The sequence below is a fragment of the Dreissena polymorpha genome, chromosome 1 (assembly GCF_020536995.1).
Source record: "Dreissena polymorpha isolate Duluth1 chromosome 1, UMN_Dpol_1.0, whole genome shotgun sequence".
Classification (NCBI taxonomy): domain Eukaryota; kingdom Metazoa; phylum Mollusca; class Bivalvia; order Myida; family Dreissenidae; genus Dreissena; species Dreissena polymorpha.
The window spans coordinates 201,331,817-201,348,364 of record NC_068355.1 but is presented as its reverse complement, the minus strand read 5'-3'; the positions used below and the strand labels follow the sequence as shown (position 1 = coordinate 201,348,364).

Genomic DNA, 16,548 nt, shown 5'->3' with positions numbered 1-16,548 from the left:
AAACAAATTAATAAGGAAAGTGATCTTGCGCGTCACATGTTGGTCCACACAGGGGAAAAGCCATTTGAATGCAGTCTTTGTGATAAACAGTTTACTCGTAAAAGTGATCTTAAGCGTCACATGCTGGTTCACACAGGGGAAATGCCGTTTAAATGCATTTTTTGTGATCAACGATTTAATCTGAAAGGACATCTTCAGGATCACATGTTGGTTCACACAGGGGATAAGCCATTTGTATGCAGTTTTTGTCATAAACAATTTACTCTTAAAGGTACTCTTAAGCGTCACTTGTTGGTCCACAAAGAAGGCCTTCGTTTGTGAAAGGTGATCAGCAATGAAGAGCATCCTTATAAGGCTCAAAGCTTAGTCCACTGGAGTTCCTATTGTTTGTGGAACACTTGTGGGGGACAGAAATAGAATATTATACATACAGCTATGCATTCTAATAAACTTTTCATTGTTATAACAATATTTTGGTATAAGGCCAACAGAAAAACTTTGCGAAGCCGAAGTTTCGCAAACTAAACAACCTTGTTCAGTTAACATATTCATATTGTAGATAAAGCATGCTATAAAATGCTTTTTGTTATCATTTATTGATTGTTTTTATATAATAATTACATTTTCACTTAAGGACTGATTAATCATATTTTTAGTTATAGGAAATGGGAACAAATCCTAAATATTTTTTTCTTATTTTATGAGAACTTTTGTCTTCTATTTGATCAAATGATGAACTCTGTTCGCGATTTTGTTGCGTTTTATTGTGTTATTTTTTCAAACACAAACACATTAAAATTGCGTAGATTGTTTATATTGTTCATAATTTGATATAATATATCTGATAATTTATCTGATAATAATAAAAAAAAGTTGGTTGTAAAAGTGACCATTACAAAAGCCATCAAACTAAAGCTCGTTTTTTAGAAAATTTCTTTTGATTTGGCTTTTTTTGTTTCCTATATATTTATCAAGCAAATTGTTTTTGTAAAGAATTTATGTCCTTACTTAGTGAAATGTGATCTGAAAAGTGTGACATTAACAAATTATTATAAAAATGTGTAAACAATTGTGATTTTGTGTTTAATTACTCTTTATATTTGATTTATATTAAATAAATAGTGTTTGTTTCAAAGTTTGGCTTGATTCTTGTGTTTATTAAATATTAGTAACCAATAATTATGTGGTCGAACACTTTGTTCCCTGTTACCCTATATATTAAACTAATTACACAAGTAGGATGAGATTCAAAATTAATTCTTCACAATTTCTTAAGTTGAATTAAAGTTTCTGAATGCGAATTCTAAAATATATATTGATCTAACGAAGGTCCTCTGCCATTTAAATATTGAATAAGTACAACTTCTATACCGTGCTTTCATGTCAAATACTTTTTTGTTTATATCAATCAAAGTCGCATACATGTTATTAAGATCAAATGACCCGTGTCATGCAAAAATGTGTCTTAATGTTATATACGACCAATATAGCTCAATCTTAGCTGGTGCATTTGGGAGGTTATTTTTTTTCAAACACGATTAAAGACGTTTAGATCGGTTAGATTGTTTATATTGTTCATCATTTGATAAAATATAGTATTTTTGGACTATTATGCCTTTTTTTAAATAAGAAAAAAACATGTAGTTATTTTTATTGCAATATAAAAATGGAATTTTGCTGGGCAGTTTTCTATTTAACTTTGATTTCTCATTACTTGCATTTAAGAAATTTGTCTGATTTATTTCAGAGCCGATTGTCTACGAGTGTAACCAGAATTTGTGAAGCGGAATGTCTGACCACGACATGTTCGTACACAACGACAAATACCATTTAGACAATCACAATGGTTATTTTTGCAATGACCCTGACTATTTAGACAATGGTCAAAATTCAAGGTCAAAGTTCAAAACATAGACTTGGGTCTAAAAAGGATTCTCAGGTAACAGAACTTACTGAGCGTACTGAGATACAGTTGCAAAGACAAGAAGCAAGTCCTTGGTTGAATGTTAAGGTCACATATAAGTGTCAAAGGTTGCAGAAGAGAAATCAGTTAAGACTTATTTCCAACAATCTTTCTAAAAAAACAGCAACAACAACTTAAGATGGGTGTATCATGTTGACAATGGCACACTTGTGATCTTTTCTGTTTTCTATTTTCAGATGGGCTTCCCTGCCATTATTGCCAGAAGACATTCAACTGGAATTCTGATCTGGATCGCCAGATTCTAACACACACAGGGGAAAGGCCGTTCGAATGCAGTGTTTGTCATAAACAATTTAATATTAAAAGTGATCTTAAGCGTCACATGTTGATTCACACAGGAGAAAAACCATTTGAATGCAGTGTTTGTGATAAACAATTCAGTCAGAGAAGTGATCTTAAGCGTCACATGTTGATTCACACAGGGGAAAAACCCTTTGAATGCAGTGTTTGTGATAAACAATTTAGTCAGAAACGTCTTCTCCAGCATCACATGTTGGTTCACACAGGGGAAAAACCATTTGAATGCAGTGTTTGTGATAAACAATTCAGTCAGAGAGGTCATCTTCAGCATCACATGTTGGTTCACACAGAGGAAAAACCATTTGAATGCAGTGTTTGTGATATACAATATAGTCAGAAACGTCATCTTCAGCATCACATGTTTGTTCACACAGGGGAAAAGCCATTTGAATGCAGTTTTTGTCATAAACAATTTAGTCAGAAACGTCATCTTCAGCATCACATGTTGGTTCACACAGGGGAAAAGCCGTTTGAATGCAGTGTTTGTCACAAACAATTTAATCAGAAAGGTGATCTTCAGTATCACATGTTGGTTCACACAGGGGAAAAGCCGTTTGAGTGCAGTGTTTGTCACAAACGATTTTATCGGAAAGGTGATCTTAAGCGTCACACAGCGTCGGTCCACAAAGGGGAAAGGCCATTCGAATGTAGTGTTTGTCACAAACAATTTAATGAGAAAGGTCATCTTAAGGATCACATGTTGATCCACACAGGGGAAAAGCCATTTGAATGCAGTGTTTGTCATAAACAATTTACTCGTAAAGGTTCTCTTAAGCGCCACAAAGAGTTGGTCCACAAAGATTAGGCCTCGTTTGTCAAAGATGATCAGCAATGAAGAGCATCCATAAAGGCTCAAATCTTAGTCCACTGGAGTGCCTATTGTTTGTGGAACACTTGTGGGGCACAGATACACAATATGAAACCTGTAGCTATGTTTTCAATTAAACTTTTCATTGTTTGACCAATATTTTGGTATAAGGCCACTTAAAAAAAAACTTTGCAAAACAGAAGTTTCGCAAACTTAAGAACTTTTTGCTTTAACATACTCATATTGTAGATAAGGCATGCCATGTAATGCCTTTGAGATCATTTATTGATTGTTTTTTGCATAATAATATTATTCTTTTATATAAAACATTATATGTTCAAAATAGCCTTTTCTATTAAATTTTTCATTTCCAAAGGGATTTTTTTTTACTTTTCTTGTTTTCTTCGCATATTTATGTATTAAAACATTTCCCTCTCAGAAGCAAATGAAAAAGGCTATGTGAACACAGCATAAAATCAGAACAGCCTGTGAGTAACTTGCAGTCTGTTCAGTTTTTATGCTGTTTGCAGCTCATCAATAAATAGGGATTGGAATTGAAGCCTTTAAAACTTGAATCTAATAAGAAACTTCTTTAATAAAATTTAACTTTCTAAGGGACAACAAATGTGTAAATATATGTATCTAATTGGTAAAGGGTTAAATGTCATTTAAGGACTGTATAATTGTTTTTTATTTGTAAGAAAATCCCATTTTTAAAAGGGGAAAAAATCCTACAGAATGTTTACTTATTTTGAGAAAATTATTCGTATTACTTGCAGAAACAATATATTTTATCGAATGACGAACAATTTTGGCGATTCTTTTGCATTTACAAAAAACTCATGGGATTTTGTAAACATTGGATTTTTATTTCTTGATTTCTTTAACAATTTCTAAAGTTGAATTAAAGTTTCTGAATGCGAATTCTAAAATATATATTGATATAACGAAGGTCCTCTGCCATTTAAATATTTAATAAGTACAGCTTCTATACCGTGATTTCATGTCAAATACTTTTTTGTATATATCAATCAAAGTCACATACATGTTATTAAAGGGGCCTTTTCACAGATTTTGGCATGCTTTGAAGTTTGTCATTAAATGCTTTATATTGATAAATGTAAACATTAAACTTAAAAGCTCCATTGAAAAATCAAAAATAAAATTTAAAAAGGAAAAAAAAGTAGCCAAAAGCAGGGCTCGAACCAGTGACCGCCGGAATCCTGAAGTAAAAATGCATTAGCCAACTGAGCTAACCTGCCAAGCATACATAAACTGCTTATTTTATACCTTATATAAGCAATTTTCGTAGTTTCACAAATTGAAACGACAACAACAGAACTCTCCAAATTATTCAATCGTTTCGCATTGCAATGCTTTATATTTTTTAGGTTTTTAAATCATCAAAAGATGTATATAATGGCTATATTGGACCATGGAAATGTTCAGTAATACTGTTTCCTCACAAATATCAGTACTAAACCGCAAATATGCCAATCTGAAACATTTTTTTTCAATTTTGTCAATTTACCAAACCGTGAAAAGATCCCTTTAAGATCAAATGACCCGCGTCATGCAAAAATGTGTCTTAATGTTATATATGACCATTATAGCTCAATCTTAGCTGGCACATTTGGGAGGTTATTTTTTCAAACACGATTAAAGACGTTAAAATCGGGTAAATTGTTTATATTGTTCATCATTTGATATTGTTTATATTGTTCATCATTTGATATAATATAGTATTTTTGGACCTTTTTATGCCTTTCTTTTAAAACGACAAAATCATGTAGGGTTTTTTATTGCCATATAAATATGGAATTTTGCTCTATCAATGAAATTACAACCAAATGAAAACAAATACTTTTTTAATGCTTTAAATCGATAACTTAGCAAAAACAAATGAATGCATTCGTGCAAATCAAATGGAATTTTAATTTTTCCATGCAAAAAGTGAGGTAAAAATATAATGGGGAAAAAGAAATTCCATGAGAAAACGAAAAATGTCACGCCAAAACCAACTTTGCTAATGAATTTTATTGTGAAAAAAACATGCATAATTTTAGAAAAAATAATGTTTTATTACAAATTAGACTTTTATAGCACACTTTATCTCAAAGAGGCAAATCTAAAAGAAAAGGGTACTTCAGTTTGCGAAATTTCCGTTTCACAAAGTTTTGGGGTGGCCACTGTATATTGGCGCATGGTTAAAATCGTGTTAGTTTTTTTTGTTCCCCTCTTCGAAGAAGAACGGGTATATTGTTTTGCTGGCTGTCTGTCTGTAGAACAGTCTGAATGTCCATAGACCAGTTTGTTTCCAATCAATAACTCGTCAACAAATTGACTAATTGTCTTGAAACTTCACATTTGCATTGACCTTAGACAGTTAATTACCCCTATTGAAATTGGGGTCACTAGGTCAAAGGTCAAGGTCTTTATCACACTTAGTGTGAAAATCGTTTCCGATCAATAACTTGTCAATAAATTGACCGATTGGCTTGATACTTCACGTGTGCATTGGGCTTGGACAGTTGATGGCCCCTGTTGAAATTGAGGTCACTAGGTCAAAGGTCAGGGTCACTATCACACTTAGTGGCTTCAGTTCAATAACTTATCAACAAATTTGCCGATTGACTTGATACTTCACATGTGCATTGGCCCTGGAAAGTAGATGACCACTATTAAAATTGGGATCACTAGGTCAAAGGTCACTGTCACAATAAATGTGAAAATTCTTTCCGATCAATAACTCGTGAAAGAATCGACCGATTAGCTTTATACTTCACATGCGCATAGGCCTTGGACAGTGATGACCCCTATTGCAATTGGGATCACTAGTTTAAAGTCCTGTTTTGAGGGGCATATGTCTCCGACCGCGGAACACTTGTTCAAGGCTTGTTTTATCAGTTTAAATGCTTGATGTTATGATTATTTAAGAAGAAAAAGTATTCTTTAAAAAGTTTTTAAAAACACAACTTATGTATGATATGTTCTATATGATATTATAAAACATTTTTTTTATCTGAATTCTTTGTTTAGAATTTGTTTTGTCATGATTTTGTTTTTTTGTTGCAACAGTTACATAAATAAATGCAATTAAACTATATTTTGAGTTTAAAGGCATTCTCTCCTGATTCTTTTTTCTTTAATCTGATAATATCAAACCAAACTTTTTTTGTAAAAGTGACCAATAAAAATGCCATCAAAATAAATTATTGGTTTATATCTCACCTGATTGCTCCGGTGAGCTTTTGTGACCTGTCTTTGTCCGTCGTATGTCCGTCCGTCCGTTAACATTTGCTCGTAAACACTCTATAGGCCACTTTTTTGTCCCATCTTCATGAAACTTGGTAAGAAGCTTTGTTCCAGTGAAATCTTGGCCGAGTTCGAAACTGGGTTGTGCCGGGTCAAAAACTAGGTAACTAGGTAAAAAAAAAGACAAAACTTGTAAACACTGTAGAAGTCACATTTTATGTCCAATCTTCATGTAACTTTGTCAAAATGTTTGTCTTATTGATATCTTGGTTGAGTTGAAATGTTTCCAATCCGTTGAAAAACATGGCCGCCAGTGGGCGGGGCAGTTTTCCTTATTTGGCTATAGAGAAACCTTGTAAACACTCTAGAAGTCACAATTTTTGCCCAGTCATCATGAAAGTTGGTCAAAACATTGGTTCAATTGATGTCTTGGACGAGTTCGAAAATGGTCGAGATCAGTGCAAAAACATGGCCGCCAGTGGGCGGGGCATTTTTCTCTATATGTATATAGTGAAAACGTGAACACTGTAGAAGTCACATTTTTGGCCCAATGTTCATGAAATTTGCTCAGAAATTTGTTTCCTTGATACGAGAGTTGAGTTCAAAAATGGTTCCAGTCAGTTGAATAACATGGCTGCTGGTAGGGGGGCAGTTTTTTCATTATGCCCCCCCCCCCCTTTCGAAGAAGAGTGGGTATATTGTTTTGCTAATGTCGGTCCGTCCGTCCACCAGATGGTTTCCGGATGATAACTCAAGAGCGCTTATGCCAAGGATCATGAAACTTCATAGGTACATTTATCATGACTCGCAGATGACCCCTATTGATTTACAGGTCACTAGGTCAAAGGTCAAGGTCACGATGACCCGAAATAGTAAAATAGTTTCCGGATGATAACTCAAGAACGCTTATGCCTAGTATCATGAAACTTCATAGATACATTGATCATGACTCGCAGATGACCCCTATTGATTTTCAGGTCACTAGGTCAAAGGTCAAGGTCACGATGACCCGAAATAGTAAAATAGTTTCCGGATGATAACTCAAGAACGCTTATGCCTAGTATCATGAAACTTCATAGATACATTGATCATGACTCGCAGATGACCCCTATTGATTTTCAGGTCACTAGGTCAAAGGTCAAGGTGACCCAAAGCAGTAAAATGGTTTCCGGATGATAACTCAAGAACGCTTATGCCTAGGATCATGATACTTCATAGGTACATTGATCATGACTCGAAGATGACCCCTTTTGATTTTCAGGTCACTAGGTCAAAGGTCAAGGTCACAGTGACCTGAAATAGTAAAATGGTTTCTGGATGATTACTCAAGAACGCTTATGCCTAGGATCATGAAACTTCATAGGTACAATGATCATGACTTGCAGATGACCCCTATTGATTATCATGTCACTAGGTCAAAGGTCAAGGTCACAGTGCCATAAAACGTATTCACACAATGGCTGTCAAGGTCACGGTGACTCAACTTAGAAAAATGGTTTCCGGATGATAACTCAAGAATGCTTACGCCTAGCCTAGGATTATGAAACTTTATAGGTACATTGATCATGACTCGCAGATGAAATAATGATGAAACTTGACCAGGATGTTTGTCTGGACAATATCTAGGTCAAGTTTGACATTTGGTAAAGATTGAATGAACCGACTCCTCTCAGGTGAGCAAACTAGGGCCATCTTGGCCCTCTTGTTAGACATATCATTTTGATTTTTTTGTTTGCTTAATGTTTATCAAGCAAATTGTTTGATTTAAAAAATGATTTTCTTGATTAGTGAAATGTGATCTGTAAAATGCGAACTATACTAATTATAATAAAAATGTGTAAACAATTGTAACTTTGTGTAATTAATTGTTTTATTTGATTTATATTAAATTGTGTTTCCTTCATAGTATTGCTTGATTCTTGTGTATATAAAATATTAAGATATAAAAAAAAACCCATAATTGTGGTCTTACACTTTGTTCCCTGTTACGTTTTACACCAATTGCACACATTTGATGAGATTCAAAATGAATGAATGGGCACTTCAGTTTTTGAGGAGCTGTCATTTATTAAATAAAGAAAAAATGAAATTCCAGTAACATTAAGAGGAGAGTAATTCTTGTTTGTTCCCACTGGCCTTTTAATTAAGGCATGTGACCAATTACTGATGAAAAGTTTAAATATTTAGGGGAAACAGTAGTTTTCACTTACATCCACTAAAAACTGTGCAGTCTTCTGTACTTTTGGATATCATAATTCTTACATATAATATTTATATTTCCCTAATCCTCTACCTATCCAGAATACAACACTTAAGAATAGTAACAACAAAAAAACTGGGCAGTTTTCTATTTAACTTTATCTCATGACTCTCATTTAAGAAATTTGTTTGATTTATTTCAGGGCCGTTTGCGAGGTTTACCAGAATTCGTGAAGCGGAATATCTGACCACAGCATGTTTGTACTCAACGACAAATACCATTTAGACAATCACAATAGCTATTTTTGCAATGACACGGACTATTTAGACAATGGCCACAATTCAAGGTCAAAGTTTAAAACATAGTCTTGGGTCTAGAAAGAATTTTTAAGTAACAGAAATTACTGACTGTACTGAGATACAGTTGCAAAGTCCTTGGTTGAATGTTAATGATACATTTAATTATCAAAGGCTGTAGGAGAGAAATTAGTTAAGCCTTTTTCCAATCTTTTTCTGAAAGAACAACAACTGAAGATGGGTGAATCATGTTGAAAATGGCACACTTGTGATCTTTTCTGTTTTCTATTTTCAGATAAGCTTGTCTGCCATCATTGCCATAAGGTATTCAACAAGAATTCTGATCTGGATCGCCATATTCTAACACACACAAGGGAAAGGCCGTTCCAATGCAGTGTTTGTCATAAACAAATTAATAAGGAAAGTGATCTTGCGCGTCACATGTTGGTCCACACAGGGGAAAAGCCATTTGAATGCAGTCTTTGTGATAAACAGTTTACTCGTAAAAGTGATCTTAAGCGTCACATGTTGAACCAACAGGGGAAAGATCACACATGCCGTTTAAATGCATTTTTTGTGATCAACGATTTAATCTGAAAGGTCATCTTCAGGATCACATGTTGGTTCACACAGGGGATAAGCCATTTGTATGCAGTTTTTGTCATAAACAATTTACTCTTAAAGGTACTCTTAAGCGTCACTTGTTGGTCCACAAAGAAGGCCTTCGTTTGTGAAAGGTGATCAGCAATGAAGAGCATCCTTATAAGGCTCAAAGCTTAGTCCACTGGAGTTCCTATTGTTTGTGGAACACTTGTGGGGGACAGAAATAGAATATTATACATACAGCTATGTATTCTAATAAACTTTTCATTGTTATAACAATATTTTGGTATAAGGCCAACAGAAAAACTTTGCGAAGCCGAAGTTTCGCAAACTAAACAACCTTGTTCAGTTAACATATTCATATTGTAGATAAAGCATGCTATAAAATGCTTTTTGTTATCATTTATTGATTGTTTTTATATAATAATTACATTTTCACTTAAGGACTTAATCATATTTTTAGTTATAGGAAATGGGAACAAATCCTAAATATTTTTTTCTTATTTTAAGAGAACTTTTGTCTTCTATTTGATCAAATGATGAACTCTGTTCGCGATTTTGGTGCGTTTTATTGTGTTTGAAAAAAAAATCCCATGGGAATTTTTTTCACATTAGATTTTTATTTTTGGATTTTTGACACAATTTTTAAAGTTGAATTAAAGATGCCAAATGCGAATAATTTTTTTTTTATTGATCTATCAAATGTCCTCTGCCAAGTACAACTGCTCTACCATTATTCCATGTCAAATACTTGTTTGTATATATCATTCAAAGTCACATACACGTTATTAAGATCAAATGACCCTCGTCATTCGAAAATGTGTCTTATGTCATATTTGGTGAGCATAGCTCAATCTTAGCTGGTACATTTGCAAGGTGATTTTTTTAAACACAAACACATTAAAATTGCATAGATTGTTTATATTGTTCATAATTTGATATAATATATCTGATAATTTATCTGATAATAATAAATAAAGTTGATTGTAAAAGTGACCATTACAAAAGCCATCAAACTAAAGCTCGTTTTTTATGTCCCCCACTATAGTAGTGGGGGACATATTGTTTTTATGTCCCCCACTATAGTAGTGGGGGACATATTGTTTTTGCCCTGTCTGTCTGTCTGTCTGTTGGTCTGTTGGTCTGTTTGCGCCAACTTTAACATTTTGCAATAACTTTTGCTATATTGAAGATAGCAACTTCATATTTGGCATGCATGTGTATCTTATGAAGCTGCACATTTTGAGTGGTGAAAGGTCAAGGTCAAGGTCATCCTTCAAGGTCAGAGGTCAAATATATGTGGCCAAAATCGCTCATTTTATGAATACTTTTGCAATATTGAAGATAGCAACTTGATATTTGGCATGCATGTGTATCTTATGGAGCTGCACATTTTGAGTGGTGAAAGGTCAAGGTCAAGGTCATCCTTCAAGGTCAGAGGTCAAATATATGTGGCCCAAATCGCTTATTTTATGAATACTTTTGCAATATTGAAGATAGCAACTTGATATTTGGCATGCATGTGTATCTTATGGAGCTGCACATTTTGAGTGTTGAAAGGTCAAGGTCAAGGTCATCCTTCAAGGTCAGAGGTCAAATATATGTGGCCCAAATCGCTTATTTTATGAATACTTTTGCAATATTGAAGATAGCAACTTGATATTTGGCATGCATGTGTATCTCATGGAGCTGCACATTTTGAGTGGTGAAAGGTCAAGGTCATCCTTCACAAGGTCAAAGTCATCCTTCACAAGGTCAAGGTCATATATAGGGGGACATTGTGTTTCAAAAACACATCTTGTTAGAAAATTTCTTTTGATTTGGCTTTTTTTGTTTCCTTTATGTTTATCAAGCAAATAGTTTTTTTAAAGAATTTATATCCTTACTTAGTGAAATGTGATCTGTAAAGTGTGACATTAACAAATTATTATAAAAATGTGTAAACAATTGTGATTTTGTGTTTAATTACTCTTAATATTTGATTTATATTAAATAAATAGTGTTTGTTTCAAAGTTTGGCTTTATTGTTGTGTTTATTAAATATTAAGATGTGAAATGTAACCCATAATTATGTGCTCGAACACTTTGTTTCCTGTTACCCTATATATTACACCAATTGCACAAGTTGGATGAGATTCAAAATTAATTAATGGTACTTCAGTTTTTGAGGAGCTGTCATTTATTAAATATAGAAAAAATGAAATTTTAATAACATTATCAGGGGAGTATTTCTTGCTGTTACCCACTGGCCTTAGTTTTAAGTAAGGCAAGTGACCAATTGCTGATGAAAAGCTTTCATTATAAAAGGAACAAATATGTTTCCACTAACATGCCCTGAAAAAATAGGTATTGTTCTCAAACTTTTTTTATGATTCACACAGTTTTCCCACTTAGTAATTTTGAGTTGCAATATGTTATGTAAAAGGTATTTTTAATATCATGTTGTTCTTGAAATATACTCTGTGTATTGTCTTGCCCTTGATTTTTACTGACATAAAGGAGGGAAAAACTTACAATACAAATGTTGGTTTATCCGTGTATATCCATCTTTTCAGATTTCATTTCCTATCCATTTAAGGTTTTAACCCTTTACCACTTAGATACATAGTTTACACACTTGTAGTCCCACAGAGAGTTACATTTAGTTAAAGGCTTTTCTTTCTAGATCCAAGTTTTAGAGGTTTCATTTCAAACCCTTATATATTGATGAGCAGCAAATAGCATAAAACCTGATCAGACTGCGAGTTAGTGGCAGGCTGTTCTGCATTTATGCTGTTTGCACATAGACATTTTCATTATGCCTCTGAGTGGGAAACGGTTAATATAACTTAAATATTATTACTCTCCATGAGCAGAAGATATATAGAATGCACCCTGCATGACCTTTGGTGACAGGTCAAGGTAACAATTGAAGATATTGACATTTTAACTCTGTCCTTTTAAGTGCCTGAAACTGTGTTTAATAACATTGCTCAAGAAAATTAATCCAAATGACAACTCACTGTGTCTTTAATGTACTTAAGTAGAATGTCACATTGCTGATTAAAAATCAAAGACAACAATAAATTGGGGGTAACTACAAAAACTGGGCAGTTTTCTGTTTACCTTCGATATCTCTATGTTTTCATCTAATACATTTTATTGCTGTATTTCAGAGCGTGGGAGGTTTGTGTGTGAGTATTGCCAGAAATCATTCAGCGGTGTTTGTGACCTTGTACGGCACGTTCGTGTCCACACGGGTGAAAAGCCGTTCAAATGTGATGTGTGTCACAAATGTTTCTCACGAAAAAGCTCCCTCAAGCGACACAGCTTAGTCCACATGGAAGTGTTGTTTTAGTACAACACTCTGGGATTACAGCATTTGACAAATTTATATCTAAGAGAGTTTACACTTTTCACGGGTAAAAAAGTTGTTTGTTTGCTGAAACACGCCACTGCACCTAAAAAATAAACAGTAGTGTTTGAAGTTCTTATTTTTTTAGGTCATTAACTTGTTTTTACAATTACAGTAACAATGTATTTATTCCAATGCTTGTCTGTTACAGTCAAACCTGGAATACCACAAATAAATTTATGCTTGAACATTTATGGCGCATTGTTGGGAATAACATTTTTTATTATCACAATGTCATGCACATTTTATTGAAATAAATTATATGATTTTGTTTGTTTTCACCTTATATGTTAACCCTTTACAACTTACATATGTATGTATTTTTACGTATTTTTAGTCACTTAGAAAGTTAAATTTAAGCAAAGACCTTTCTTACTAGATTCAAGTTTTAAAGGATTCATTACATAATGATGAGCAGCACACAGCATAAAACCTGACCAGTATGCGAGTTACTCGCAGGCTGTTCTGGTTTTATGTTGTTTGCACATAGACATTTTCACTTTGCTTCTGAGTGAGAAAGGGTTTATATGTTACTTATGAAAATAAAGTGAGTATTTCGTTTTGGAGTTCTGTAATGATTCTATGTTACATAATATTGTTACTTGCAATATTGCCCACATACGGTTTTTCCCTTTATGTATGATTTAAGTTACTTCGCAAAAATGTTACAGTTGTTGTTATAAGTTTATAAGTGGATGAATGGAAATCATTAAAAACGGTTGCAGTGTGGGGGGGGGCATGTTTTAATTCAATAAAGATAGAAACTCTAGTCTGTTCTTTTGATATGATTATAACACTTCTGTCTGGTTCCTTTCAGAGAGGTACGTCTGTGAATATTGCCAGCAGCTGTTCCGCTCGAACTATGACCTACAACGACATGTTCGTAGCCATACAGGGGAAAGACCGTTCCAATGCGTCTTCTGCCTCAAACGGTTCTCACGGAAAGATCATCTCAAGACTCACTTCTTGGTCCACCTAGATCTCGGTCCATCTCAATCATAGAATAATTTTAAAAAATGTTCTTTTAATATTTTGCTTTGAAGTTATGGAATAAAATTAATATTGAACACGCAAATTCGTTGAATTGATATCCCCCGCCAATATGCTTCTGGACACAACTGGACACAAAAGTGTTTTATTTTACACTCAAAAAAGCTTTTTTATGCCCCCGGATTGATAGATCGGGGTATATTGTTTTTGGTCTGTCTGTCTGTCTGTCTGTCTGTCTGTCTGTCTGTCTGTCTGTCTGTCAGTCTGTCAGTCTGTCTTTCTCTCTCTCTCTCTCTCTCTCTCTCTCTTTCTCTCTCTCTCTCTCTCTCTCTCTGTCTCTCTCTCTCTCTCTCTCTCTCTCTCTGTCTCTGTCTCTGTCTCTGTCTCTCTCTCTCTCTCTCTCTCTCTCTCTCTCTCTCTCTCTCTCTCTCTCTCTCTCTCTCTCTCTCTCTCTCTCTCTCTCTCTCTCTCTCTCTCTCTCCCAAAACTTTAACCTTACAGTAAAGTTTTGCAATAACTTTTGAAATATTGAACATAGCATCTCATGGAGCTGCACATTTTGAGTGGTGAAAGGTCAAGGTCATCCTTCAAGGTCAAAGGTCAAAAAAACAAAACACCAAAACGTAAACCTACTGTAAAGTTTTGCAATAACTTTTTAAATATTGAACATAGCAACTTCATATTTGGCATGCATGTGTATCTCATGAAGCTGCACATTTTGGGTGGTGAAAGGTCAAGGTCAAGGTCATCCTTCAAGGTTAAAGGTAAAAAAAGAGCAAAAAGCGGCGAATTAGGGAGCATCGTGTTTCTGACAAACACATATCTTGTTTCAAGATACAAAGGGCCATAACTCCGTTATTAACAGATGGTGTACAATGCCAATTGGCGTGCATCATCCTCTTATCCATATATATACTCATACCAAGTTTCAATGAAATTCTCCAAAGCACTTCCAAGATATGGCTCCGGACAGACGGAAGGACGGACAACGCCAAAACAATATCCCTCCGCCTATGGTGGGGGATAATTATAGATCGCTAATTATTTATCAAAGCTTGTGATTTTTCTTTTTAACCAATTTTGATGTAAAAGAATACAAACATGTATACATGGTCATTTTTGTTAATTTCAGAGCGATTCAGATTTGTCTGCGAGTATTGCCAAAAGCCATTTCCTTGGAAAAAAGACTACATGCGTCACGTTAGAATCCACACGGGGGAAAAGCCGTTTGAATGCAGCGTCTGTCTAAAACGATTCAATATGAAATGTAATCTGAAGACCCACATGTTTGTCCACCTGAGTGGCGGTCGTTAGTGTAATACTAATCTGGTGAAAGAAAACCTGGTTTTAAGCCTGTGCGTAAAGTGTCGTTCCATAGTAGCCTGCACTGTCAGCTTAGGCTAATCAGGGACAACACTTTTCGTCTAAGCTGGATTTTTGCTTAGAATAGACTTCTTCAAATTGATAAAATCAATAAAGCGGACATTGTGGTATCTGATTAACCTGTGCTTATCAGGGACAACACTTTACGCACATGCCATAAGCTATGATGTGAAATAACATCAGGGTTTCCTCCATACCATACAACATCCCATCGTAATGAGGGTGGATCTTTAAATATCCATTCATTTATTAGACATGCCTTCATTAGCCACCGGACATGTCATAAATTTAAAGCAATAAACTGTTGAAGTACACCCTATTACCAACAAGAGGGGCTCACTTGTGTAAAAAAGCATGGCAATCAATTAAATGAGGGTCTGAAGATTGCAAAACTTATCTTTTTAATTGTCATGTTTCAAATAAACACACCCTTGGAAAATTAGCGTGGCAATAAAAGTGACTTACTCGAACATATTTTTATTAGCGACAACTAAATAATGCATTATCTTTCTTCTTCAAAGCTGTGAAACAAAATATTCTTAGTTTATAGCAAAAATAATGATATATAAAGAATATTTAATTTAGTTTAACTGCAAAACATATCTTGCCATTAAAATTAGAATAGTTTTTTTAAAATTAAAATTGTGTCTTTGGAACTGATTTAATTTGCTTTTTATGATTTATTAATTATAAAACCTCAGTGGAATAAGAAAAAATAACCAATATTTAAATAACATGGCTCAGTTTGAGTAAACACATAGTAGAAACTTACAAGTGAAATTTGTAGATCTGTGTGTGAACTTTAAGAATTGAATATTTGTAAGATTGAAGTATATATCACTAAAAGATTTGATGTAGGCATGTTTATTTTTTTGTTTTGCAACAAAAAAGCAATCAAGCATACAGACACACGAAAGTATTCCCGAATCAAACCTATGGGTTCTTAAATTGAATTATATGAGTCTTGCTCTGCGAAACTGGGGCTTAAAGCATGTGCTTAAGGTGTCGTCCCAGATTAGCCTGTGCAGACTGCACAGGGACAACATTGTTAAGCGTATATGGAATTTTGTGTTTAATGAAAGTCTCTTTTAAAAGAAAATCCAGTATTGACTGCAAGTGTGGTGCCATATAAGCCTGTGCAGACTGCACAGGCTAATCTGGGGGGGGGGGACAACTTACTCATGTGTATTAAGCCCTGTTTTCTCAGAAAGAAGCTCATTTTCTTGTACCATGATTATCATAGGACAGCCCTACCAAGCCCAGGCCCAACGTGGCCTGACATCTCTCTCTGCTTTCTTGTACTATTATTATCAGAGGACAGCCCTACCAAGCACA

The 16,548-nt window shown here is 34.4% G+C and overlaps 1 protein-coding gene and 2 long non-coding RNA genes across 3 annotated transcripts; all 3 read left to right on the top strand.

Annotated features, from left to right (window-relative positions):
- The first annotated feature begins 1,753 nt into the window (after positions 1-1,753).
- LOC127865831 (gastrula zinc finger protein XlCGF8.2DB-like) lies at positions 1,754-13,110 on the top strand. The gene is made up of 3 exons (XM_052405862.1): positions 1,754-3,086; positions 9,139-9,167; positions 12,540-13,110. The coding sequence occupies exons 1-3, from the start codon at positions 2,307-2,309 to the stop codon at positions 12,781-12,783; spliced, it is 1,053 nt and encodes a 350-aa protein (XP_052261822.1). The 5' UTR covers positions 1,754-2,306; the 3' UTR covers positions 12,784-13,110.
- On the top strand, positions 3,926-8,250 carry LOC127864643 (uncharacterized). The gene is made up of 2 exons (XR_008042170.1): positions 3,926-7,345; positions 7,485-8,250. It is a non-coding gene; the product is annotated as an uncharacterized LOC127864643 (long non-coding RNA).
- LOC127864649 (uncharacterized) lies at positions 9,432-11,459 on the top strand. The gene is made up of 3 exons (XR_008042178.1): positions 9,432-9,580; positions 9,611-10,480; positions 11,252-11,459. It is a non-coding gene; the product is annotated as an uncharacterized LOC127864649 (long non-coding RNA).
- Positions 13,111-16,548: the final 3,438 nt, after the last annotated feature.